Genomic DNA, 24,861 nt, shown 5'->3' on the forward strand with positions numbered 1-24,861 from the left:
TGAGAACTGAACCCAGGTCCTCTACAAGAACAGCAAGTGTTCTAAAACAGAGCCTTCTCTCCAACTCCCAGCTGCCTTGATTTAAAATGCCATCAGGTGGTCATGCCACACTCCTACTCTGAAACCTTCTATAGATAGCCCCCATCTCCTGTTCTGTTCAAGGCCTTGTGCAGCCCTTGGCCTAATCTTCAGGTCATTTCTGGGAACTCTGTGGTGACAGAGTCACCATCTTCTGTCCCTCTTCATCCATGATCAACCAACCCTCCATGCCTCTGTACTTGTGTGTTTTCAAGTACGTGCTCCTACCACAAATATGTGGAGAGCCCCTAGCCTGTGCAGGTGCCATGGCCAGTTCAGTTACCATGGGGGGAGGGGATGCAGAGAGGTCTCTCTGGGGACCTGCAGGCGAGCAGGAAGGGAGAAGGGCAGATGACCATGTGGCTTTTTTATCTGACGCTGTTCATAGGAGGTGTGTCCTATCTGAGCGTGACAGTCAAGGGGCTGCAGGGAAGGAAGTAGCATGGCCAGGAGGCCTCTGCTGAGGTGACATGTAAGCTGAGCTGACAGATACACAGGGTGGGAGGGGTTGCTAGGTGGGAGATGCAGACAGTCAACAAACCCTGCCCACTGGCCCCAAGCCTAGCCCCTGCTGAACTCACAGGAGTGCCAAGGTGACTGACAGCCCGTCGGGAGGCAGGCTCCTGTCAGTGTTGTCATCAGATGTGGAACTGACAGTTTTCTGCCTTGTGCCTCTTCCCTCCTATCGGACTGACGGCAAGCTCAGGGACTAAGGTGACAGCAGAGTCCTCACCTCATGTCACACAGCAGGGCCTACCAGGGCTTGTTCAGGCACCATGGCCCTCACTCCAGCAGAGCTTGGCTTGTTGCTGAACGCAGGACCCATGCTGGGATTCTGACTGAGTGCGTGGAGCTCTTCCCCAGGCTTCTTCTCCCTCCTCTCATAGTTTCATGGGAGAAGCTCCATCATGAGGTCAAGAATGCCCTCCCTACACAGCCCTTCCACTTCAGGGAGTTGTATGGACAGATGGCCCTAGCCAGGAATGGTGCCGAGCCTTCCCTCGAAGTGCTCAGGAGGTGAGAAGTAAATTCTTGAGTTCAAGGTCAGCTGCTCAACATAGTGGGTTCAAGGCTAGCCGGGGATACACAGTGAGAACCTGTCCCTAAAACAAAACAAAATCAATACTCCCTTAGAGTACTCCTAGCAGGGCCATTCGTAGTAGTCCCCCTCAGAAAGCTGCCAGGCTTCTGTCACCACAGACAGGAAGGAGGATGACAGGAGCCTAGTGAAAGGTACAATGTCTGATGGTGTACAGGGTTACGTTCACAAGCCTGTGAGCTGGAGCACGTGCTTCAGTTGCCTGTAACAGGCAAACCCAATCTGTCTATTAAAAGTCAGGCTCGTGGTCTCCTTTGCTTGCCACAGTGACTGGGAGGATCTTTGTGGTATAGACAGTGTTATTCCTTGGTCCAGATATTGCTTAGAAGAGGTGGGAAGTGTGTAAAACTACAAGTTGCTTACTCTATACTCACTTGCATATGGGTTGTTATGGGCAATGAGCATCCACTGAACACTTGAGAAGGCAACAAGCCAAGCCAGCTGCCATGTTGTAGCGTCCTGAGCACCTGAGAACCAACTCCTGCCACTCTCAGCTCCCACTCACACCAGAGTAATGACGTAAATACCACACGCACAGGAAGGCTGGAGACTTTGGGAGACTAGACGACCGAAGTCATCCAGCAGGGAAGAAGCTGGTTGGTGGACAGAGGCCGTGGGGTGAAAATAGTCACAGAGCTGGAAGCAAGGGGCGTTCTGGGGTTCAGACCAAGGTTTGGGTCTCTAGGATGCATGGCATGCCCTACTAAAGTTGGACTCCTGAGCCAGAAAGCCTGTGGGAAGCTGAGTGCAGACTAGTGGCAATGATGAGTAAGTTTCCAGTCACTGATGACAGTCACAGTCCAACAAAACGAAGCCCCCGCTGTGTGGCCCACAGTAGATCAGCAGACCTGTGCCTTGTCTGGTGAAACCGAGGGAACCTGGAGGGGCACTGGAGCCTTGATGACCTCAAGCTGACCCTACCCTGATGACTTTTCCTTTCTCTGCTTCTCCCCTGCCTCAGGAAACAACAGTGTCAGGAAGCAGGAATGTCCTTTCGCTGATGTCATTTCATGCAGGTTACTTAGTGTTCGGAAATGGAGCCTCAGTTTCCTGCACTAAGCAACTGACTTCTGCTGCTGCTGCTTCCTCCTTGCCTCTAGTTGCCCCATTTCCTTTCCCTCTTCTCTCCTGCCCCAACAGAACCATCTTACCATCCAAAGGCAATACCAAGTTCACATGAAGGCACCGAGGCCACGCACGGCAGGTCCTACTGCAGAATATAGCTTACCTCAGACCTATACATTCCTCCCCAGGTATACAGGATAAAAAGTAGGAGTTCTCTCTCTTGCAGCCTCCCTTCTGCTTATCTAGAGTGTGTCCTAAAGGGCAGCACATGACTTGACAGACTTCTGGGGATGCTTCTGTTTTGCTGAAGTAGCCTTGCACCACCCGCCTCTCACCTTGGATGGATAGGACGGTCAAAGCCTACGGAAGAGTTGAACAGCACAATCCAGATACACACATGGACTGCAGACCTTACAGCAGGACTTGCATCCCCCTCACTTCAGGGATGAAAGAACCTCACACTTTGCTACACAGGCTGTTAAAATTTCTGACCAAGATACCTGGATACAAGGCTCCTGTCTGGGGTCCAATGTCCCTTCTCTACAGAGTGTGGACTCCTATGAGATAGTATTCAGGGTCAGGCACCTCGGGCTTATCTTGTAGAGTGCGGTTGGGGAGACAAGTGTACAGTTCCTTGACTTGTAGACACAGTAGGAAGGACAACAGCAAGCCCAGTCAGCAAGGTTCTAGCCCCAGACAAGACTGTGACAGCCACAGCCACTGTGTTCAGCACCTGCATTTAAGTGCCTTAACAGGAAGGCCTTATCCTCAGTGTCCTTTTAAATGACCTCAGGCTGGTGAGGTCTGTGGGGTTGATCTCTTGTGCTCTTGGGGTGGGGGTAGGGAGTTCTGGTGACTGCATCCTTATGGCTCTCCAGGTCCTGTTATTAGGGAACAGCCAGGAGTGTGGGGAAAATGGTGGTGATGAGGGTTGGTGGTGGGCTCTGGGCCTCCCTTAGACTTGACGCTCCTATCTGACGCCAGCCAGCAACGCCCTGGACCCCTATACCTTTTCCCTTGTAAAAGGGACTCCACAGTAAAAACTAGGCTCTGCTAAGTGCTGGGACCCAGCCCAGTCCTGCGGTTGGTATTAGAAGAGGGAACCTGGGGGTTGGGGATTTAGCTCAGTGGTAGAACGCTTGCCTAGGAAGCGCAAGGCCCTGGGTTCGGTCCCCAGCTCCAAAAAAAAAGAACCAAAAAAAAAAAGAAGAGGGAACCTGTAGCACAGAAGGGAAAACAAGGCGGCCATGCTCAGAACTGGGGCCACCAGTTCACTCTCACTTGCTTTCATATCTGGTCAGGTCCTGCTCTGCTCTGGCGGCAGCATGTGGCACACAGTAAACTTTGCACTCAGTTGGCAAGCCCTGTGAGGAGTTACCTCTGCAGGCTGCTCTTCCCTCCCTCCATCCTACCCTCACCCCACAGTCCTGCCCCAGGGCCTTTGTACCCGCTGTCTCTGCAGGAAAGCCCAGAGGGCTGACTGGTTCCCATCAGTCAGGACTTGGCTCGCCTCCTCAGAGTTTTCTTTCTCAGAAGCATGCAGTCTTATCCACTGAACTCACCCCAAACACCCCTCCCTTTCCTGTTTCTTTGGTTGTTTGCTTTTAGTTTTATTTATTTTTTCTTGTTTTATCATCTCCAAAACCTGTGCATATGTGCACCCATGATGTACAGGTTCTCTATTCTATGCCCTTATTGCCAGAGCAGAGCTCCTGGTGTCAGCAGTTCCCGCATTTATTACAACAAATGACTTCTGAGTTAATGAAGGAAGAGATATCCTCAGAAGCACATACAACAGCAGCAGAGTCTCTGCTGTGGGGTGGTGGTGGTGGTGAATGTAGTGTGTGTGTGTATGTTGTGTGTTGTGTGTGTATGTGTGTGTGTGGTGTGTGTGTGGTATGTTTGTTTGTGTGTGTGGTGTGTTTGTGTGTGTGTGATGGGTGTTTGTGTGTGTGTGTGTTTGTGTGTGTGTGTGATGGGTGTGTGTGTATGTGTGTGTGATGAATGTGTGTATGTGAGTGATGGGTGTGTCTGGTGTGTTTGTGTGTGTGTGGTGTGGTGTGTGTGGTGTGTGTGTGTGTGATGGGTGTGTATGTGTGTGGGGTGTGTGTGTGGTGTGTGTGTGTGTGTGTGATGGGTGTGTGGTATGTTTGTGTGTGTGTGTGTGGTGTGATGGATGTGTGTATGTGTGTGATGGGTGTGTGTGGTGTGTATATGTGTGGTGTGTGTGTGTGTGATGAATGTGTGTATGTGTGTGATGGGTGTGTCTGGTGTGTGTGGCATGTGTGTGTGTGGTGTGGTGTGTGTGGTGTGTGTGTGTATGTGTGTATGATGGGTGTGTATGTGTGTGGGGTGTGTGGTGTGTGTGTGTGTGTGTGTGTGATGGGTGTGTGTGTGGTGTGTGGTGTGTGTGTGGTGTGTGATGGGTGTGTGTGTGTGTGTGTGGTGTGTGGTGTGTGTGTGGTGTGTGATGGGTGTGTGTGTGTGTGTGTGTGTGTGTGTGTGTGTTTGAGGGCTTTTTCTCTCCATCTGAATGGGGGCGGCAGAGCTACCAGCCTGCCAAGGGTCTACACTGGTTCCTCTTCATTAAACAAAGCAGCCAGCACAAATCCAACCTCAAAAGAGAGTGAGCCTGTTAATGAGGTAAACACAGTTACAACCAGGAAAAAGCTTGGCTGTGGCTTCTCCAGGTCCACACAGGGCCATTATCTCTAATTGATCTCCAGACATCAGCTGCTGAGGCGGCTGAAACCCTCCTGCATCCTCCAGGTCTGGTTACAAAGCCCTAGGCTGCCACTCACGGCATGGAGACAGCCTTGTGAGTTCCTCTCTGCTGGGGTGACAAGTCCGCCTGGAAAGGACCTGCTGCCTCCCAAGACTGTGAGAGCTACAGTCGCTGCGTTTAGGTTCCTTAACAGGAAAGTCTTGCCTTCAAGAAAAGTTGACAAAAGCCCTGATGCTCCAAATAGCTTACTAGCCATGGAAGGAAAGATACCCCAAAAACTGGGGTGAAGAGTTTACCCCCACCAGGACAAGGGCACAAACACAGTGTGCAATAAAGTAAATCTCAGGCCCAAGGCACAAGGTCACAAATTCCCATTGGGTCTCGGTGGTAGGTCACAAGGTCGACTTTCAGTTCAGTGACCATCTGGACCATTTGAGCTGCTCCTTCCTGGCCCAGCCCAGGAAAGACGCCTCCTTTCCTGCTGGGGTACTTTTGTCCTTAGGGACAGAGCTGGGCTGAACTGCCAGGTTGCCTTACAGGCCAGCTCACAGCAGAGCTCTGGGATGACAGAGCTTCCCTTCCTTTATGGGGCCCAGCTAGCAGCTCCTGGCCTCCTTCCTGGCTTCCTCACAGACAGATGAGCCATGCACAAGCTAGGCCTACACTCAGGATTGCTGTTCATGGCCTACACAGCCATGGTGCCTGCATTAGCAAATTATAGGCACTGCAGACGTTTTTCCTGGTTAATGACATTAAAAGGGCCTCCTTGGAATGCTCATAGCCTGGATAGAGACAGGGACTTGAGAAGCTGCCAGAGACAGCAGCCCTTTTGGGCCCAGGATGACCAGCCCATAGAAGAAAAGGGATGTGGCTATTTTCTATCTCTTTCCCACATAGATTCAGGGACACTGCAGGGAGAAGGGGCTGGGCCCCAGGGACCCAAGCTGTCCCAGTAAAAGCTCACTCGTTCTCTTAGTGTGCTTGGAAGTCACAACAGGTTTTTAAAGCACACATGTAGATATTCCATAGTATATTAATCAGGAAAATGATAACACTCAGCCAAACATATTCAACAGTGAGCCTCCCACCCTTTCCTCTGCCTTGCCCTGAGAAGCCACTTCCTCTTGAGGTCAAGAATGCCAATAGTGGGGCTGGAAGGACCGCTCAGTGGGTAAGAGTGTTTTCTGTTTCTACAGAGGACCTAAACTCAGTTCCCAGCACGTAACTGCTCACAGCCATCTGTGACTCCAGCTCTGTGGGATCCAGTACCCTCTTCTGGTGTGAAGGCACCGCACATGCATGGTGCATATCACACACACAAACTACACAGACCGTTTAAAACACAAAACGCCAGCTGTGCCAAGCCCACCTCAGGATGGCGAGCACTGGCCTGGCTGTCTGCAGCCCCCAAACCCCAGCAGGTTGTTAGGCGAGCCTGACTATTCACCTACAGGTCAGTTCACAGCCTTTATGGGGCCCAGCTGGCAGCTCCTGGCCTCCTTCCTGGCTTCCTCACAGACACAGATGAGCCATGCACAAGCTAGGCCCACACTCAGGATTGCTGGCCAAGCAGATCGCTTAGTTGTCATGTGATCAAGTCAGGTGGGCCTCCAACCAACAAGGAGAAGATACATTAAAAAAGTAAATTCTCGGGGTTGGGGATTTAGCTCAGTGGTAGAGCGCTTGCCTAGCAAGCGCAAGGCCCTGGGTTCGATCCCCAGCTCCGAAAAAAAGAAAATAAAAAAAAAAAAAAAAGTAAATTCTCTCCCCACAAAATCACTTTTTTAAAATTTAGTAAAACTTTGAAAAGGAAAGTAAACAAGAGGGCACTGAATCCTGTGAGAATTAAAGCCTTATTACTTAACGTAGTATAGAGAAGGAAGAGGCAAAGGCCAGTGGACTGAACACAAGATCTGACTGGACACAAGTCTGGTAATGTATAATGATGATATTCTTAAGGCTGTGGGGAAAATAGACTCCTCCTTTTCTTCTTTTTCCTCCTCCTCATTGTTGTCATCATCATCATTATCATTTTGTGTACTGGGAATGGAAGCAAGGGCCTCATACGTGCTAAGCAAATGTTCTATAACTGAGCTAAGCCCTCAGCCCCTAAATAGGTTGTTTAAATCAAGATGCTGAGACAAAAGGGTTAAATGGGGTTTATATATTAAAATATATTAGGGTAAGCTCTAAATAGATAAAGAGCTAATATTAAAAAGTGAACAAGGGCCTGTGAGATAACATGGTGGGTAAGGCATCTGTCACCAAGTCTGATAACCTGGGTTCAATCTCAGAACCCACGGTAGAAGGAAAAAACTGACAGGTCCCAAAAGCTGTCACATGACCTCCACACACACTGTTGCATAAATATACCTATACACATATGCACACATATAATAAATAAAAAATTGTAAGTGAAAATTAAAACATGTTTTTCTCTGTCCACCTAGGGGGTCTACAAGAGAGGACACTCCAACAAGTAAGCACACTTAATTCCTCAAATTTATTTTTAGTATGACTCTCCAAGAAGAGGAAGCAGGCTTCCTGGGAAAAATGGCAGGTTCTGGAGCTGGAGCAGGAAAGATGAGATGAGTTGGTGTGTTGCAGTCCCAGGTAGTCATAACAAACCAAAAATCAAGCCAGAGAAACCAAAGGAAGCAGACCAAATGGGAACACATGGAAAGGGTGCAGGGCCAACAGGAAGTGTTCCCAGTGGCCCCCACAGAAAAGAACTAGACTAACAAAATGGAGGAACACTGTGCACAGAGTGAAACGTAAGCAGCTTGTTGGCCATTCAGAGAGAGACAAGGAAAGGATAGAAAAGCACACTACATGGGAAGCCATGGCTGGTGCAGCCCCTTCATTGTCCCTCCTCAAGAAGACAGGGCAACCCTGGGCAAGAGACCCGGTAGATGCTGCTTCAGCCAGGTGCGGTGGAGGCCAACATAACATAAATCATGCTGACAGTCAGACTGTCTATGATGAACACACTGTGTCCTGTTCTTCCTTGGAAAGACCATAAACATTAGCGCTTGTATTGAGAAAGACATCAGAGAAAACCCAAACTCCCACAAAGCACATGACCCGCACTCATCACATGATCAGCACTCATCACATGACCAGCACTCATACAACGGTCAAGGTCGTCACAACCCAGGAAAATCCGGAATAGTGCCACAGCCCAGGGGAGCCCTAAGACACAGGGCAGCATGGTGTAATAATGTATCTGGGATGGAAGCAGCTGGTGAGGGCTCAGGGAATCCTCAAATAACCACTGACTTCAGGTAACAGTGTATCAACGTCTGCTCCTGAGTCATGGCCACTGTAACATGTTGCTAACATGTTGCAGTTGAGACTGCTAGCCTGGGGGAGGGGAATGTGGGAATCCTCCTCAGTGTTTCTGTAAATCTGAAACTCTTCTCAAATGCAATCTATCATAAGAATGGAAACCTGGAAGTACTCAAAGGAAACACTGGGCTGTGTGGTCCACTGTTTTGAGACCCAAATGTAAAGAGAAGGTGGGGAGAAAGGGGAAGGAAGGGGGAAGGAGGGAAGGAGGGAAGGAAGGAAGGAAGGAAGGAAGGAAGGAAGGAAGGAAGGAAGGAAAATGGAAGGAAAAAAGAAAGAAGAAAGTGAATCTGAGCCCATAAAAAATAAATATGACAAATACACTCAGCACTGGAAAAATCAAAAGATACAGGGCCAAGGATGAGGAAAAGACGCAGTGGCCAACTCTGGGGAAATCCAAGGAAAGCAAATGCAATCATGGCATGCTAATTGGGTCAGCTACAATCCTATGTGCACAGTAATAATGTAAATAATGTAGAGTGATTTATCTGAATAGAGACAAGGGTACACTGAGGAAGAACTAATGACTGGGCTTACGGATAGGATAAAGGTTTTGAGCCTTACTCACACAGCAAGGAATTCCTGACAAGGAAGGTCCAAAATTAAAAACAATAACAAACAAACAAGTGCTAGCAATATAAACTTGTTATTTAGAAACAGAAGAAAATAGAGGAGAGATGACTAGGGGATAGGAAAAGAAAAGAGGCCATCTACACTGAGAAGAGAAACTGAAGTGAGCAGGTTGGGGCAGGGTCTATGTGACTTAAAAAAAAATTCCTCCTGAGAGAAGTAAAAATGAATACAAATAAACAAAAACAAAGAAAAGATAAAAGACCTCCAGAGAGGGAGAGGGCACTTCTGAGGGCAAGCCGCCCTGGGGTCACAGACAGACCCTGTCAGCACATCCCCCATAGTGGAAATGTTCCAAGGACCACACTTGCCTGGAGAAATCCAGGCAGCAGCCTCGGCCAAGGCCAGTATTTCAGTTGCTTTTTGTTTTTCTTGCTGCAGCTCAACCCCTCCTCCAGAGCCAGAGATTTATAGAGGCAGGAGATTCTATCGAGAATGTGGCTACTGGGGCTCTGGGCCTCTCGGGCAGCAAGCTGAGCCCACTGGGCTTCATTACATGACGGAGGGCGAGGGGGTAATCTCAGGAGCCACAGAGATCTCTTTCTAGGAGACCAGGGGTGAGGCAAGAGAGGCGGCCAGCGGGAATAGCAAATCTGGGAGCAAAGGGCATGCCCCCACCCTGGCACAAATGAGCCTAGGGAAGAGGGTGAGAGTTGTAGGGAGAATATCTTGTGTATTATGGATGCATCGCCTGTCAATTAAAAGGCCTATAGCCTATAAGGAAGTGCAGAATAGAAGTTGGGACATCCGGGAGGCAGAAAGAATTCTGGGATAGAACTAGGCACAGAAAGATTCATCCGGGAATCTGTGAGGAGACAGACACACGGCACCTGAGCGTAGGTAACCAGCCACGTGCAGAACGTAGGTTAGAGCGAATGGGTTCTTCTAAGCTATGGCCTAGTCAGAGAAGAGCCTAGTTACATGGCCAAGGTATTTGTAAATATATTTTGAGTCTGAATCTTATTTCTGCAAGCATGGGGCTAGGAGGAAGAACCAGGCCTTTTTGTTTGTTTGAGTACACTGTAGCTGTCTTCAGACACACCAGAAGAGGACATCAGATTCCATTACAGATGGCTGTGAGCCACCATGTGGTTGCTGGGGATTGAACTCAGGACCTCTGGAAGAGCAGTCAGTGCTCTTAACCGCTGAGCCATCTCTCCAGCCCCAGGCCTAACTTTTACAAAGTGGCCTGGCTAAGGTTCCACATTGTCATGGATGTCACCAAGTCCATCTGTACTGCCTGAAGCAGACATTGGCATTTTAAGACATTGACGAATAAAAACCAAATGTGGTCAGGGGTTAAGGAAGGCAAAGCCAGACTGAGTGCCATAGCACGGGATGCTGCCTCATAGCCTTCTGACCTCCCCACCTGAGGGATAGCAAAGGATCGTCCCAGGAAGGGGCTGCCCAGCACTGGCACTTGGCACCTTCCAACCATGAATGTTTGTTTGCTGAGCATAACAGCAACACCCACACTTGCTCTACTTCTCCTTTCCCTTTCTGTACCACTAATAAACATATCGTGTAAATACCAAGTGCTTGGATTTTCTATTTTTAAAAAAGGCCCATCTGAGCCTTCCTGCCTGTGTAGTGGAAGTTAGCCACTCAGACGCTGTAGTGTGATTCACTGGTGTGCGATCCTGTACACGTTAGAGCTGGTGGTATTTTCTGGGGGTTCTAAGTGCTCAGCCCAGGGCCATATGGGCCCCAGGTGAGCTCTGCACAGCTCCAGCTGTGGTCCTCACGCTCTCTCGCTAGTTACTGTGTCTCGTCTCATTTCTGACGGACTCACTCTTGGGTAGGCTGAGCAACTTCTGTTTCTTTTCCTTTCTCTGCTGACTTAGAAGATCTAATTCTACTCTCTAGAGATTGCTCCTTAAGGAGACACACCCACACCTCTGAAAGACGGCTTAACCCTTAAAACCATTTGCTCTTGCGGAGGGCCTGGGTTCAGTTCTTAGCACCCACATGGAGCCTCATAACCATCCTTTAACTCCAGTTCCCAGAGATCTGACACCCTCTTCTGGTCTCCATGGATACTGTATGCACACGGTACACTAACAGACAAGCCAGAAGACACCTGTGCTCATAATATAAAAATAAATCCAAATAAAAAGACCACTCAAGTTCATACACAGTGAGCTATAGCGGGAGCCATGAGCACTTTCCCATTCTGCTAATCCTCCCAATGCTCTTGCGGCCTGACGTGTGGACAAAAACGGAGAAATCTTCAGGCTTCTAACCCTCTTTGCCCAGAGCAACACCTAGGAGCCAGGAACAGTTTAACCCTCTGTGACTCAGGACCTTTGGGTCCACCGTTTTCTGTGTTATTCCGATCAAAGAGGAAGTTGAAAAAGTTTGTAAGACAAAAGAGGAAGAAGGGCTCAGAGAAAAGGAACACTGTCCTGCTTTGATGCCTTCCTGCTTCAAAGGATAATTAAGAAGTGATCTGTTTGTGTGGCCGGAGAGGCAGCTCGGCAGCTAAGAGCACTTGCTGCTGCTGTAGCAGACCTGGACTTGGCTCCTAGCACCTAACTCTAGTTTTCGGATTCAGATGCCCTCTTGTGGGCATTAGCTATACATGGTGCACATACAAGCATGCAGACACACACACACACACACACACACACACACACACACGCACACACACACACACACGCACACACACACACACACACACACACACGCACACACACACAAATAAATAAATAAATAAAATTTAAATGAGTGAAAAGTACCAGCAGCTCAAATACCATGGATGGACAGATGGATGAAGGAAATTACAGTCCCATACAAAGGGATTTCAAAGGATGAGGTTCTGACACAGCCCGTCTTGAAGACGTGACAATAAGTTACCTGGGTCATAGCTATGCGGGACCTGAAGGAGCCAAAATCACAGAAACAGAGAATTGAACAAGGATTTTACAGAGCTGGAGATGCTGCGCGGCACCTTTACAAGCACAGGGCTAGGGGTTGGGGATTTAGCTCAGTGGTAGAGCGCTTGCCTAGCAAGCACAAGGCCCTGGGTTCGGTCCTCAGCTCCGGAAAAAAAGAAAAGAAAAGGAAAAAAAGACCAAAAAAAAAAAAAAACCAAAAAACAAAACAAAACAAAAAAACCCCAGGTAGTTAGGAGCACAGGGCTTTGTCAGAAGTCATGGAAACACTGTAAATAGGGCTGGGGAGATGGCTCATGCAGTAAAGTGCTTGCCACAGCCCATCCTAAGAAGTCGGCTGTGGTGGTGCATGTTTACAACCACAGTAGCAGGAGGCAGAAAAAGGTTGGGCGCTATGGTTAGCCAGCCCAGTTTACTTGGCCAGTTCAGGCCAATGAGAGACTCTGTCTTTAAAAAAAGGTGGCAGCTGGCAGGAGGGGTGGCTCAGAGATTGAGAGCACTGACTGCTCTTCCAGAGGCCCTGAGTTCAAATCCCAGCAACCACATGGTAGCTCACAACCGTCTGTAATGAGATCCGATGCCCTCTTCTGGTGTGTCTGAAGGAAGACAGCAACACTGAACTTACACAGAATAAATAAGTAAATCTTAAAAAAAAGAAAAAGAAAAAAAGGTGGTGGCAGTGGGATGATGATGTGACACCTGAAGAATGGTGTCTGAGGGTATCCGCAGGCCTCTTCCCCCACCCCACCTTTGACTCACACACATTCTCTACATTCTCTACTCTCTCTCTCTCTCTCTCTCTCTCTCTCTCTCTCTCTCACCCACACACACACACACACACACACACACACACACACACACCTGTGAGGATAGACAGCTAGTAATGGTTCTTTGTCAACACAATATGTTGAGGCCACTTAACACACTTAAGAATAGTTTAAATGTGACATGTACATGCCACAGCCTCTGCTCCCCCACCCCCTTTTTGTTAGTTTTGTTCTCCATTTTCTCCAGTTCCTCTGAGCAAAGGAGCAGCGGCCTCAAACTGACGCTGTGGCTGGTGATGACCTTGAGCCTCAGAGCTTCTTCCCTAGTGCTGGGACTGCAGGCACAGGCCACAGTGTCTGGTTATTGTGGCACTGAGGCCTGAGCCCAGGGCTTCGTGCTTGCAGGCAGATCGCTCCATTAGAGTGCTGTCTGAGCTTCAGCCCAGCTCTTAGTCTTCATTTTCTTTTTAAGTGGATGTGGTGGCTGAGGGGTATGGAGGTGGGGTGGGAGAGCTGGCTCAGTGAAAAAGATCCTGCTTAGCACGTGTGAGTCCCTAGGTTCCATCCCCAGCACTGCAAATAAGAAATCAATAGCTTTAGAAAGTGCTTCTAATGTGCCCAGCCCAGTGCCTGCCGGCCCCCTTACACTGGGGGTAGGGAGATGATTCAGCAGAGAAAGGTGGCCACTGCCAAGTCTGACGGCCTCAGTCCAATTCAAGGAACCACACGGTAGAAACAGAGAACCATGCTCTCCAAGTGTCCTGTGACCGCCACACTCCTGCTGTGGCACACAATGCTACCCCCCCCACACACACACACACAAACCACACAAAGAAATATAAATAAACAGGAGGAGCTAGAGGGAGCTCGGAGTCAGGACCAGGCTCTTGCAAAGGACCCAAGTGGCTCACAACCACTTACAACTCCAGTTCCAAGGGGTCCCCTATCTCTGGCCTCCCAGGAACCAGCACACCCACACAGAGACGACGCACAATGTAAAATATCTTACAAAACTCCGAGGAAACTTTATTCCTCTGACCTTCAGGTAACTGGAGGACAGAGAAGTGGAAAGCCATACAGCTCATAGGTGGTGGATCTGCTGAAGCCCAGGGTGAAGGAGGAGGGGGGAGGGTGCTCTGTCCTGACTGAGAACACTGCCCTCTGTGTGCTTTGCAGGGCAGGAGGGAAATCCATCTGAAGACAGGCTCCAGGTGACGAAGACTCAGAGGATACTCTGGCACAGGTGACTTGGAGGCAAGAAGAGACTGAACAGTAGTTCTGACTGCACCACTTCTCACTGCTACAGTAAACCGTTAGAACGTCAGCACTGAGACGATACAGGCTGCAGACTGCTTTCCCTCTGGATAGAGCATGGGGGCAGGGGCAGTGGAGCTTTGGGGAAACGAAGCTAGCACAGGGAAGGGGCAAGGCAGTCCTGCTTCCACATGTGACTTCCACAGTAGGATTTCCCTTTAAACATGCATCTAAGAGCAAAGGAGACAACAGGGACGTGAAGGCACCTGCACTTCTTGTGGACACTGCTGCAGTCACCGTCAGCCATGACACCCATGGGTGCCCACACCCTCCTAGGTTCCTCTTCCTGTTTCCTAACTTTCCTTAAGGCAGTTCTCAGCTTCCAGCCAAACCCAGCCATTGACCCTCTGGTTCTCTCTACTTTCCATCCAAACACCTCTGTCTAGGCAGTGTGCCTCAGACAGGTTTGCAGATGGAAAGAACGTGGGTGTCTAATTATTTTAGTTACTATGGTCTTTTTTTAAAAAACATTTTATTTTATTTTTTTATTAGATAGATTTCTTTACTTACATTTCAAATGTTATTCCCTTCCCTGCATTTTATTTATTTTATGTATGTGAGCACACTATAGCCATCTTCAGACACCAGAAGAGGGCATCAGATCCCATTACAGATGGTTGTGAGCCACCATGTGGTTGCTGGGAATTGAACTCAGGACCTCTGGAAGAGCAGTCAGTGCTCTTAACCACTGAGCCATCTCTCCAGCCCTAGTGACTGTGATCTTAAGCCCTGACCATCAAATATGTGGCATGAGAGTGGTATGAAAGCTCTTTGGACAAAGGTCAACTGTATGCACAGCAGACACAGAGCAGTCAACATTCCCTGTGTGTGAGGAACCACTAGGACTCACTGCTGAGATTTCCCTGCAGGCCCCAGATAATTGCCTTGGGTTTCCCTTGTCTTTCACAGAGCTGTGGTTCCACACAGGCACAGGGCAGGCTACCTCCTTAGCATCTGTACCAGTGCCTAGATGGCAGAACAACAGAGGGCAGATGGATGGAGGGCTGGATAATATATGTGTGATATGCAAATGAGTGGATGACAGAAGAAAGCTGTACCCACTCAAGTGATACTCAGAAACTTCCAAGGTGAGGACTCGCCATAGGGGGATCAGTCACAGAAAAGTGGAAAAAAAGGAAGGTGTGGTGTGGGAGTGATAGGGTGGGGTGTGGTGTGGGGGTGGGGCATAGTGTGGGTGCTGAGGGTGGGGAGTGGGGTGGGGAGTTGGGGGTTGGTGTGGTAGGTAGGGGTGAGGAGTGGTGTGAGGGGGCAGGGTAGAGTGTGGGGGTGGGGCGTGGTGTGGGAGGTGGGGTGTAATATGGGGGATAGGATTGGTGTGCAAGGTTTGGGGTTGGGGTATGATGTGGAGGTGGGGTTGGGGAGTGCTGTGGAAGGTGGGGACGTGGTGTGGGAAGGGTGGCGGTGGAGGTTGGAGGGTGGGATGCAAAGCCAGCAAGGTGCTCATAGAATGGGCAGAAGTGGAAAGGATTGGTGGGATGGATGGGATCTTTGTCACTATCCTTGAGCTTTTGTGCTTTTTGTTTTGTTGGGTGTTGTCTCTTTTCTTTTTCTTTGCTTTTCTTTTCTTTCTTTTTTCTTTTCTTCTTTTTTCTTTTTTTTATAGTTTCTGTGATATTTAATTACAAAAGAATGAAAAAACAAGAAAAGGTGAATGGCAGTGATGGGTGACTCTAAGCTGCCACTCTCAGCAGTGCCTTGAGCACACCAGAGGGGACCTAGAAACTGACAGGTCCCTGGGATTCGACCTTCTCCTGGAAGGCTCTCAGCTGTTCCCTCATGGCTTGCCACATCTCCGTGCCCTGCTTCCTCTAAGAAGATAAATTTATTGACTGTATAACCAGTGTGGCTTCACCTCTGCATCTCTAGCAGGGTTTGTGAGAAGCGGAACCCTCTTACTTTGTGTTTTGAGCCCAGACTGGCATTGAACTTGAGATCTTTCTGCCTCTGCCTTCTAAGTGCCAAGATTAAAGGCATGGGCCACCTCGCCTGGCAGGAAATAAAACCTTCTCTGACACTGTACCCCTGTTTTTCAGCTCACTGTAGCCACTCTGATGACAGCTCCTGGAGGTCCCTGTAAAGAATGTCATTTAACCCATACCATTTTGTGAACTGAGGAAACTAACAATATTTGCTGCACTGAGTCAGACCTCAAGAAGAACTCCTTCCTTTGTGTAACTGTTACCACTGGAGTTTTCTTGTGTGTGTGTGCGTGTGTGTGTGTGTGTGTGTGTGTGTGTGTGTGTGTTGGGTGTGTGTGTGTTGGGTGTGTGTGTGTGTGTGTTGGGTGTGTATGTGTGTGTGTGTGTGTGTGTTGGGTGTGTGTGTGTGTGTGTTGGGGGGGGTGCCAGGTGCCAACCCCTGGAATCAGGTTTCCATATTTCCTGTTATCTATCTAGAGGAGGACTAAGTTCCCAGCATATTAACTTGGATCAAACACTGGCCAGCTGCTAGAAAGCCTTCCCCTCCCCCTCCCACAGTCTGATCAGAACAAGGTGGGGATGCACACCCTGCATACGCCCTGCCTCCCTGTTGTCTCCTGAAGTGAATGTTGGAAATCCCCAAAGGAATGATTGGGCTGCTGTTCCTCCCCAGTCTTGTTACAGACACTGTCTACCCTGCCCCCAGTCCTGGGACTGCCTTTGCTCTCCTCACAGCTCACAGGAGCAGCATGCAAATACTACAGGTGGCAGCTGTTGGCCTCTGTGGTCAGAGCGAGGGTCTGGGGCAGGGGATGTGACAGGCAGTAGCTCAGGACATGTAGTCCTCCTCTTGCTCTAGGGAGGGCCCTGTCTGCCTTACTGTGTGAGGAACAGGCTGCTAATGTGGGGATAAGTATTTTTAGTTTTGACTCAAGCAGGAGCATCAGAGACTCTGGTCCTTGGCCCCTTCCTCGCTGCTGTAGATTGCCTGTTTTCCTTTGTGCCAGCTAAAGCAGGGACAAAGGACAGGAGGCCTTGAAAGCTCCTTGCTGATCATAGGGGGCTGGAGATTGACAGGTGGGAGGGCCAAGGAAAGGTGGGCATTGCTATTGCTTCACCTGCCAGTGCCCAAGTAGGGTTTGCCCTTTCATCCCTGTCCCCTACAGTCAGGGGGGAAGCTGGCTATTCTGAGTCTCCCCAATCCCAGACCGAGCTGTGGCCAGACTCACTGAGCACTTGGAGACGGTGACTCCCTCCTGCAGTCTTATTGTGGGAGTAGGCTTGAGCCTGACCAGGACAATCAGTCCATGAGCTCTGCTTTGCCCAATGCTTCTGAGTGGCTGAGAGTGGCCCCTTTCCCTCCTGCATTCTGTTCTAGTGTGCCGCCTCCATAAGAGTCTCAAACGGGGTCTGTCCTTCTCTGACCATGGGGCCTTTGCATATGGCTGCATACTCTTACAGTTTTCTTCTAGAGTAAATGTTGGCCTTCTTTCCTGTGACAGCCTTCCCTAACTGCCACCGACTCTCCAACGGACTCCAAGCACCAATAGACCACATATCCTGGAAGACAAAACCCTCCCAGCAGTACCACTGTGCCCGACTCTCACTTCCTCAATTGGCTACAGCTACCTGCTAGGCACAGGGTCTGTCTCCCACAGGTGAGATGCCCCAGGAAAGCTGCCGTTTGCTTGGCACTAGAGACTGGCTCACAGAAAAAGCCCCACCTTTGTCAGTCCCTCTCACCACCACCGCCACCTTCTACCAGTGCAAGGGTAGAAACTACAGTTACAATTTTAAAAGCAAACAAAACCTGACAGGATTCACCGAGGAGAGGCCACATCTGCACACCACACTGACCACGTTGGCCCCGGCAGTGACCCAGATCCAGCTGCCTGTCCCAGGAGAGAAAGGCCATGTGGCACTGCTCTCAGCTGTCTGCGTGGTTTATGCAAGAAGTGACACAGTGGATGGTTATAGGAAAACAAAGGCCATGATTCGTCCTCCTCAGTAGTCATCAGAGATCTGCACGGTGGGAGTGAGACTCCCTAAGTACTAACAATGACACCCTAAGACTGCTACCCCACAGCAGAAACCACGTAGTGCCCCTGCCCCCACCTCAGCACACTGCCTTCAACAGTGCTACAACCATCCTAGGGCAGTTACTATTGGGTACGAGGGGAACCACAGATGCAACACAGAGGTGGCCTTCCATAGAAAAGCTGGCTTCCTTCCTTTAGCCTCAAGAAAAGGCATGGGGTGGGGGGTGGGGTGGGGCAGCTCTGCAGTTCAAGCCAAACAGCCTGCTCAAATGCTCAAAGTGGGTAGCACAGGCCCAGCTGTTACACAGACTCACCCTGCCACATCCAGGCCCAGCCACGAGCCCTCCCTCCCCACACGTATTCACACTGTCAAGGAGGCTTGCAGTGCAAGACAGAATACACCGAGAGTTCTGACCCGGATTCCATGTGGAAACAAGTGCGCCTTCCCTTAGTTAAGCCTTGGGGATTTGATGTAAGCAGAGGTGGGGGCACTTGAGATCAAGTGAGGAAGGAGTGCCCTGATTTTGGTTGCAGCAGAGGGAGAGGACAGTGCTCACCCAGATTTTCTTTGAAAGACAGGCTATTTGCTTTGTAGGAGGTCAGCGAGTGGAATGTGTGGGGAGACACAAACGAGTGGGGAGTTTTCAGAGCTTGTTTTCATGGTGCCTGACAGCCCTTGGCAAACCTCATCTGGGAGTCTTGGACAACCAGGGAGCCCCAAGGCCTTATCTACCCAGGGCTAACCTCCAAGGCCCATCTTCCTGGCCTGTCTAGGACCCAAGAATGACAGAGGCCACGGGCAGGCAGCCAGCCTTGTAACAGTCAGAGGAGAGAGCCAGAGAGTCAAGGTCTGTGGCTCTGGGGCGTCTCTTCCTTGCAAGTCTTTGGGGAGAGCCTGGCAAGGCTGAGTTTCCAGGTTTCAGAAGACACTGCCAGGGAGAGCATGCTCCCGCCCTCTCTGCTGGCTGTGGGGTCAGAGGACCACAGAATAGGAGAGCAGGCGCCTTACCTGCTCCTGAGAGTTCATCACTCGTAGCTTCATCTGCTTCAAGTAGGTGGAGGTGAGGGGCATGTTGTAGTCAATAATGCCAGACACCAGAGGGGATGGAGGCTCATTCTCTGCAGGAAAAACAAAAGGAAACCCGCTTCAGACTCTGCCTGGAGTGGGAGTGGGGGTGGGGGTGGGAGGCTGCCTCTGTGAAGGAGAGGGCTAGCGGCCACTCACTGGTCACCTGTGCGCCTGTGTGGCACGCAGCACACAGTGTTGAAAATGCTTGCCAGTTACGTGCCAGTTTAAAAAAAAGTGAGATGTGGCTGTTTGAAAAGAAATGAAAGGTCTGTCACACGGGCGGGACTCAATCGTGTGGCCCTGTAGCAGAGGCACAGGATCTTACAGGCAGAGGCAGGACACTGTGTTTTGCCGGGGTACAGCTTTACTCACTCAGGCCGCCTGCCAGGACCCTGAAGGCATTAAGTTTCCAACTCCACCAGAGTTGGCTCTTCCTGGTAAACACCTGCCTCTGCCTGTCCCACTCCAGCCTCAGCCCCCACAGCCCCAAGGTGTCCCCCCCCATCAGAGCACTCTCCGGGACCAGATGGCCACCCCCAGTCCCCTCCACCCTCCCAAATCCTGGTGCTTCCATAATTGCATGCAGAGGATTTTTCCTCCTGCTTATTGCTCTGCTGTCCTGAGGATCAAAGCTATGTGTGCTCTTTTTGTAGAAAATCTGCAGCGTGCAGAAGGATGAAGAAGAAAATGTAAAAGCGTAATTGCACCAAGCAGCCTGGCATATGCTTCTGTTTATTTTTCCTTGTGACTTTTCTTTGCATACTTGCTATCATAATGTACACATAGTTCGCTTTCCTCGCAAAAATGCATTTATTTTAATTACGTTATATAGCCCAGGCTGACCTTGAACTCACAATCTTCCTGCCTCAGCCTCCTGAGCACTAGAAGTATTTTCCCCTAAACATTTTGCTCTGAGTCTTTTCTCATACTCTGCCTAAGTCATACCCTTATAGTTGGTTGGTCATAGCCAACCTTACAGGGAATGACTCTGGCATAGGTATTAGTCTGTATTCTGATCTTTTCCTTCATGGAGCTGCTCTGAGAGATGGGATTTATGGGTCAGAAAGTAAAGATGACTCTTGAATCTCAGCCCAAGGTGCCCGGGACACCATCCTGACTGCCTACTCTCTGGGCTTCTCCTGTCCACAGAGGCTTCAGGGTCTCCATTTCACCAAAGGGTTAGGATGGAGTTGTGTAAAATGAAAGCAACTGCCACTATGCAGAGCCTGCCCACCTCTGTCACCACCACAGTAGTGACAGGGCACAGTGGTGATAGGGCACAGTGGTGACAGGGCACAGTGGTGACAGGGCACAGGTGATTTTCTCCACCTACCCCTCTAGAGCCAGCACCCAAACCAATGAGGCCCCCCACCCCCACCCATCGTCACGTCCGAGGCCACAGGAGGATAGACAGACACTCCTGTGAATGTCTACAGGTATGAACACGAGGCTCATCTTTGACTTGAGAAGGGGAGGAAAAACCTCAGAAACATGGGGTGGGGATAAAGACACCCCAGGAAGCCCTCCTATGTGGCCAGGGCAGGGACAGCTTGGTGGTGGTAAGTGTATTTTGTTTTGGATAACTTACAGAAACATGTGTACGGGGGCAGCAGTCCCTAAAGCAGGTGAAAGGGAAGAGGCTTACTCTTTTTTTTCTAAGCTCTTAAGTCTTAGTTACATACAAATAAATTATATCTAAAAATGTTTGCGGGTCACCTGTGAGTCTGATATAAGTCCATACTGATGATTCTGACTCAAAATGGTAGCTATCGAATTCATGCCAACCCACTTAAAAAAAAACAAAACCCCACCTGAGTGGTGCATCATGAGTGCTGCACTGAGAGTCAGTTGTGAGCCTGTGTTGCCACTGGCCTCACTCAAGTTCCCCAGCTTTCACTCCCACACTGAGCTCAGACAGACACTGCACTGAGGGTGTGAGTGCTGTGCTGAAAGGGAGGAGGGCTGCATTTATTTTCTACCTTTTCTGGGTGGGGCAGGGAATCCTGTGTACTTGGACCTGGCTAGTAGGAAAATGGAGCTGGCTCTTGTTGCCCCTTCTCTTCAATCGACCATCATCAACCTAGACTTGACTTCCTTAGCCCTAGGGGACTTTTAGGCCTCATTCTACCAGGATTGATTGGGTTGGAGGCAACACATTAGGTAAACGGTTCCAGGAACGCTGAGGTGGGGTACTGACAGAAGCCATGTTCCTGTCTCCAAATCCTGGTGTTTCTGGCCCAGAAGTGTGAGTTCACTTTAATTTCCTCAAAGGGTGAGGTTATCTGGCATGAAATTGCTGAACAGCATGGAGGCTGTGAAGGGCCACCCACCCTCCAATGGCCCTGGTCATACAGGGGCTCTCTGCACTTGGCAGCCCACACAGGCAAGGTGCTCTGATGTGACTTACATCATACCTGAATGCCAGGGCTGCTTATCAAAAAGCATAAAGCAGATGATGGTTTGGCTCAAGAGGAAATCCCCCAAAGCACATGGCACAGGGTGGCAGTCTGGGGGCAGAAGGAAAGGGTCTTCTGTGGTCTGTGCTCCCCAGCATTTCTGCAAAGCAGAAGATGCTCTGGGGCCTCAGAAGAGCCAGGAATGCTCCGGAAGAGGGGGACAAGATGGCTGTGGCAGGGCTGGAGGCAAACAAAGTTCAGGGAATATCTGCACTGGTGGGTCTTGAGACACCCAGTCCCTCAGTTCCCAGAGTGTACACCCTGTTGGGGCAGCAGAGCTAAGGTAGGCAGGACACATGTCCAGTGAGGAAGGGAGCCCCAGAGTTGGCATGGGAGGTCAGAACTGGCTTGCCACAGTGAGGAGGATGGCAGAAGGGCTGGGGGATCTAAGCTCTGGATATGGTGAGTAGAGCATTGGCAGATGTAAAGCCAATGGCAGCCTGGCGTGGGGAGGATGCCATGCTATGCCAGGCAAGTTAAGGCAGAGTGCAAACAGGAAGAGGGGGATTCCCTGAGTTGTCTGGACAGCGTGGTCCTCTGTGCCAACACATTCGGTGGTCATGCCTATGCCACTGATGCCTCTGCACTGGGCACTGTTACTATGGAAAGAGGAGAGTTAAAAGCCATCATCATTGAGGCTAAGTGATCCAGCAAGCTGCTAGGAAGAAAGCCTGAGGAAGTACCACCTAACAACATTTCAACAACTCCTTGCCAAGAAAAATGGAAACCAGCCCAAGTGCTCAGCCTGATTCTCTGGGGCTTTGGAAAGGATCAACAACTTAGGTTCTGCCTTGGATATGACAGGCCAAGTTAAGCTCAACCTCCACAGTGGATACCAAAGGCACCTGTCAATCAACACAGATTCCAAAATGGAATGATCTTCACATTCTCCAGGTACCTATTCTCACAACCTTTAATCTAAAGAACTTCTCAGTCCAGAGATGACAGAAGTTTCCAGATACTGGCTGGGTACAAGAGGACATCCACATGAGGGGCAGAGAAGCCATAAGACCAGCCAACCTTGGGGAGTTCAGACTAGGACACTAAACAGGGACCCCAAGTCTAGATTGAAAGAAGGTAGTCAGTGGCCAGGCAAGTCCAGAGGCCCTGCAGAATGGGTGTCTTTTACACATCCGAGTCTCCCATCACTCAGATTTACTGCTCACTGCATGAAGGCGTAGAGGCTAAGGGACGAGGATGATGAACAGGGTGAAATGGGGTGTGTCGGAGTCTATGGGAGCCCAGAGGGCCTTGGAGTGGTTAAGAAAGCTCTCCTAAGAGTATAAATGGCCCAGCATGGGTTTCTCAGCCAAGAACAGAGCACCTCCTAAGGTCTCCACATATACCCAAAGACCCAGGAAACGGGTGCTCATAGTAATTAACACTTCTTCTTTGCAAACACGACACCACCACATAGAAAGGCTGTGCATCTCCCACTGTCACTCAGTGAGTGTGTGAACCAGGGGAAGAAAGGCCAGCCAGCACAGCAAGATGGAAGCCAGCAACAGGCAGACCGTGTCTGGAAAGCACAGGCAGGAGGGAGGGATATGCAAGCTTGGTCCTGGGAAGTGCACGCGAGTCTGACTTGATGATTCAACTGCTCCAGAGGAAGCACAAGTACAACCTGTGTTGTTTGTTGCCAGCTCACAGTTTGCAACTGTGTCACAGTATGTAGTCACACAGAGAAAGCAGGAATGGACCCTCAGAAGTTCCTCTGCCCAGGAAGTCAGGCTGCTCTCAGGATCAGTTCCCACTGGCATTGGTAGGAAAGGTTGTGGTGTGGAGGCCCTGGAATCCAAGGACTTCCAGACTCTGCAGCTTGCTTTGTTTATACTCCTGTGTGGAGTAGGGAGTTGGGGGCTCACACTCTGCTAGGGACAAGCTGCTCACTGGGGCCACTCCACTTCCTCCTTTTCTTTCCAGCATGAGGCCAGGAAGCAAGGCAGTCTCCCAGCAGCCCCAGAGGAGACTCCATCCTGTCCCGTGTCCCCCTCCCTCCTCACCTTCCTGGGACAGGAATAAGAGGCCTACCTCTGACCATAGGGAAGGGGGGGCTTGCAGGCAGTGGTGAGCACTATGAGTAGAGACCCGACCTTGGGCTCCTGCCAAGGACAAAGCTGGCAAGGATTTGGGGGCTGATGCCTCAGACCATAGAGCAGATAGGGAGTTCTCTACTGGAAGTCTAGACACCAATCTTTCCCTTTTAAATCTAGCATGTGGATGGACCCAGCTATTTTGCTCAGGATGGGGGTTGGGCACTTCTGACCTTCCCTTTGCAGCCTCTTGGCTAAGAGTCTAGGGGAAGGGGAGCCATCTGGGCCTGAGCAGCATAACCTAACAATGGGCCCATGGTCCCAAGGTGTCCAGAGTTCCAGGGCCCTGCACACTGGGCTCCTTCTCTGTCTCTGCATCCCCACAGACCTCTACTGACAAAGTCAGTTCTGCTTCCCTCTCTTGGGAGGTGGGTGAGGGAGCCTGGATGAGGGGCCACTCCCAGCACCTCTTTGGGTCTTGGTTTCCTTGGCTGTACAGCTTCTGAGCAGGGCATTCTCAGAGAGGTCCCTGCCCTGCAATAGGACACACAGCAGGGGACACGGCTGCACACGGGGTGCCCCTGGCCAGGGCCCACTCTTCTGTGGGGTGTGCTCTGACTTCCTGTGCTCGCTCTGCAGTGGGAAGGTCAGCTGCCTGAGACTGAGGATAGGCAGGCACCTGTCCTCCTTCCTGTCAAGATAAGCACCAGGAGAGAGGCTCAAAACAGTCCTCAGGCTGGTTTATATTCTACTCAGTTCCGGGATGTGAGCAACCCCCTTCTCCTGCTTCCTTGAGCTAAGGGTGGGAAGGACCCTCCTATGGTGAGGCAGCCAGTGGAGAGGAAGCACATTGCTGTGAGGGTGCCTGCACACAAGTGCACAGCCCGAGGGAGGACCCTGCAGCCTTTGGGGAGGAGCACCCTCCACACAGTAGGAAAGAGCAGGAGAGCAGGGAGACTACTGCTCCCCAGAGCAGCCTTGCCTCTGTTCCTTCAGGCAGCAGTTTTGTTGTGCCTGACTCCTCCGTTGCTATGGAAACAATTAGGGCAGAAACAGGAGGGGACCAGCATACGTGGGTGGGCAGGATCTAGGCAGCCAGCACCAGGGTCCAGACCTGCAGTTTGGGGTGTGAGTAGAGAAAAGTCCCCCAGGCCCATTTGCAGTCCAAGGATTATCTTGGCCTTGGGGCCAGGCCACGACTAACAGTGTGACAAGCACCCCTTAGGGTCACTCTCCCATATTAGAGCCCTGTGTCAAGCTCACAGATGACTTCTCAAGCCTTATCAGTTCTCTGAGTAGGGACCCTTACTAAGCCCATGCACAGAGCTGAGACCCCCCTGCACGCAGCCTGGCCTAGGAGCCCACTCTCAACAACAGAACCAGCACTGGGCTCTGGGCCTTCAC

At 50.4% G+C, this 24,861-nt stretch overlaps 1 protein-coding gene across 11 annotated transcripts in view; it reads right to left on the minus strand.

Annotated features, from left to right (window-relative positions):
- Nol4l (nucleolar protein 4-like) overlaps nt 1-24,861 on the minus strand; it is a 122,791-nt gene that overhangs the window by 43,128 nt on the left and 54,802 nt on the right. For 10 of the 11 annotated variants that reach the window (XM_039106672.2, XM_039106671.1, XM_039106678.2 and 7 more), the window contains one exon: nt 18,909-19,018. In XM_039106672.2, coding sequence (XP_038962600.1) covers nt 18,909-19,018 — 110 coding nt within the window. Of the gene's footprint in view, nt 1-13,607; nt 14,091-18,908; nt 19,019-24,861 lie in introns of those variants that run through there. The other variant, XM_063285086.1, reaches the window with a different exon arrangement.

The sequence above is a fragment of the Rattus norvegicus genome, chromosome 3 (genome assembly GCF_036323735.1).
Source record: "Rattus norvegicus strain BN/NHsdMcwi chromosome 3, GRCr8, whole genome shotgun sequence".
Taxonomy (NCBI): Eukaryota; Metazoa; Chordata; class Mammalia; order Rodentia; family Muridae; genus Rattus; species Rattus norvegicus.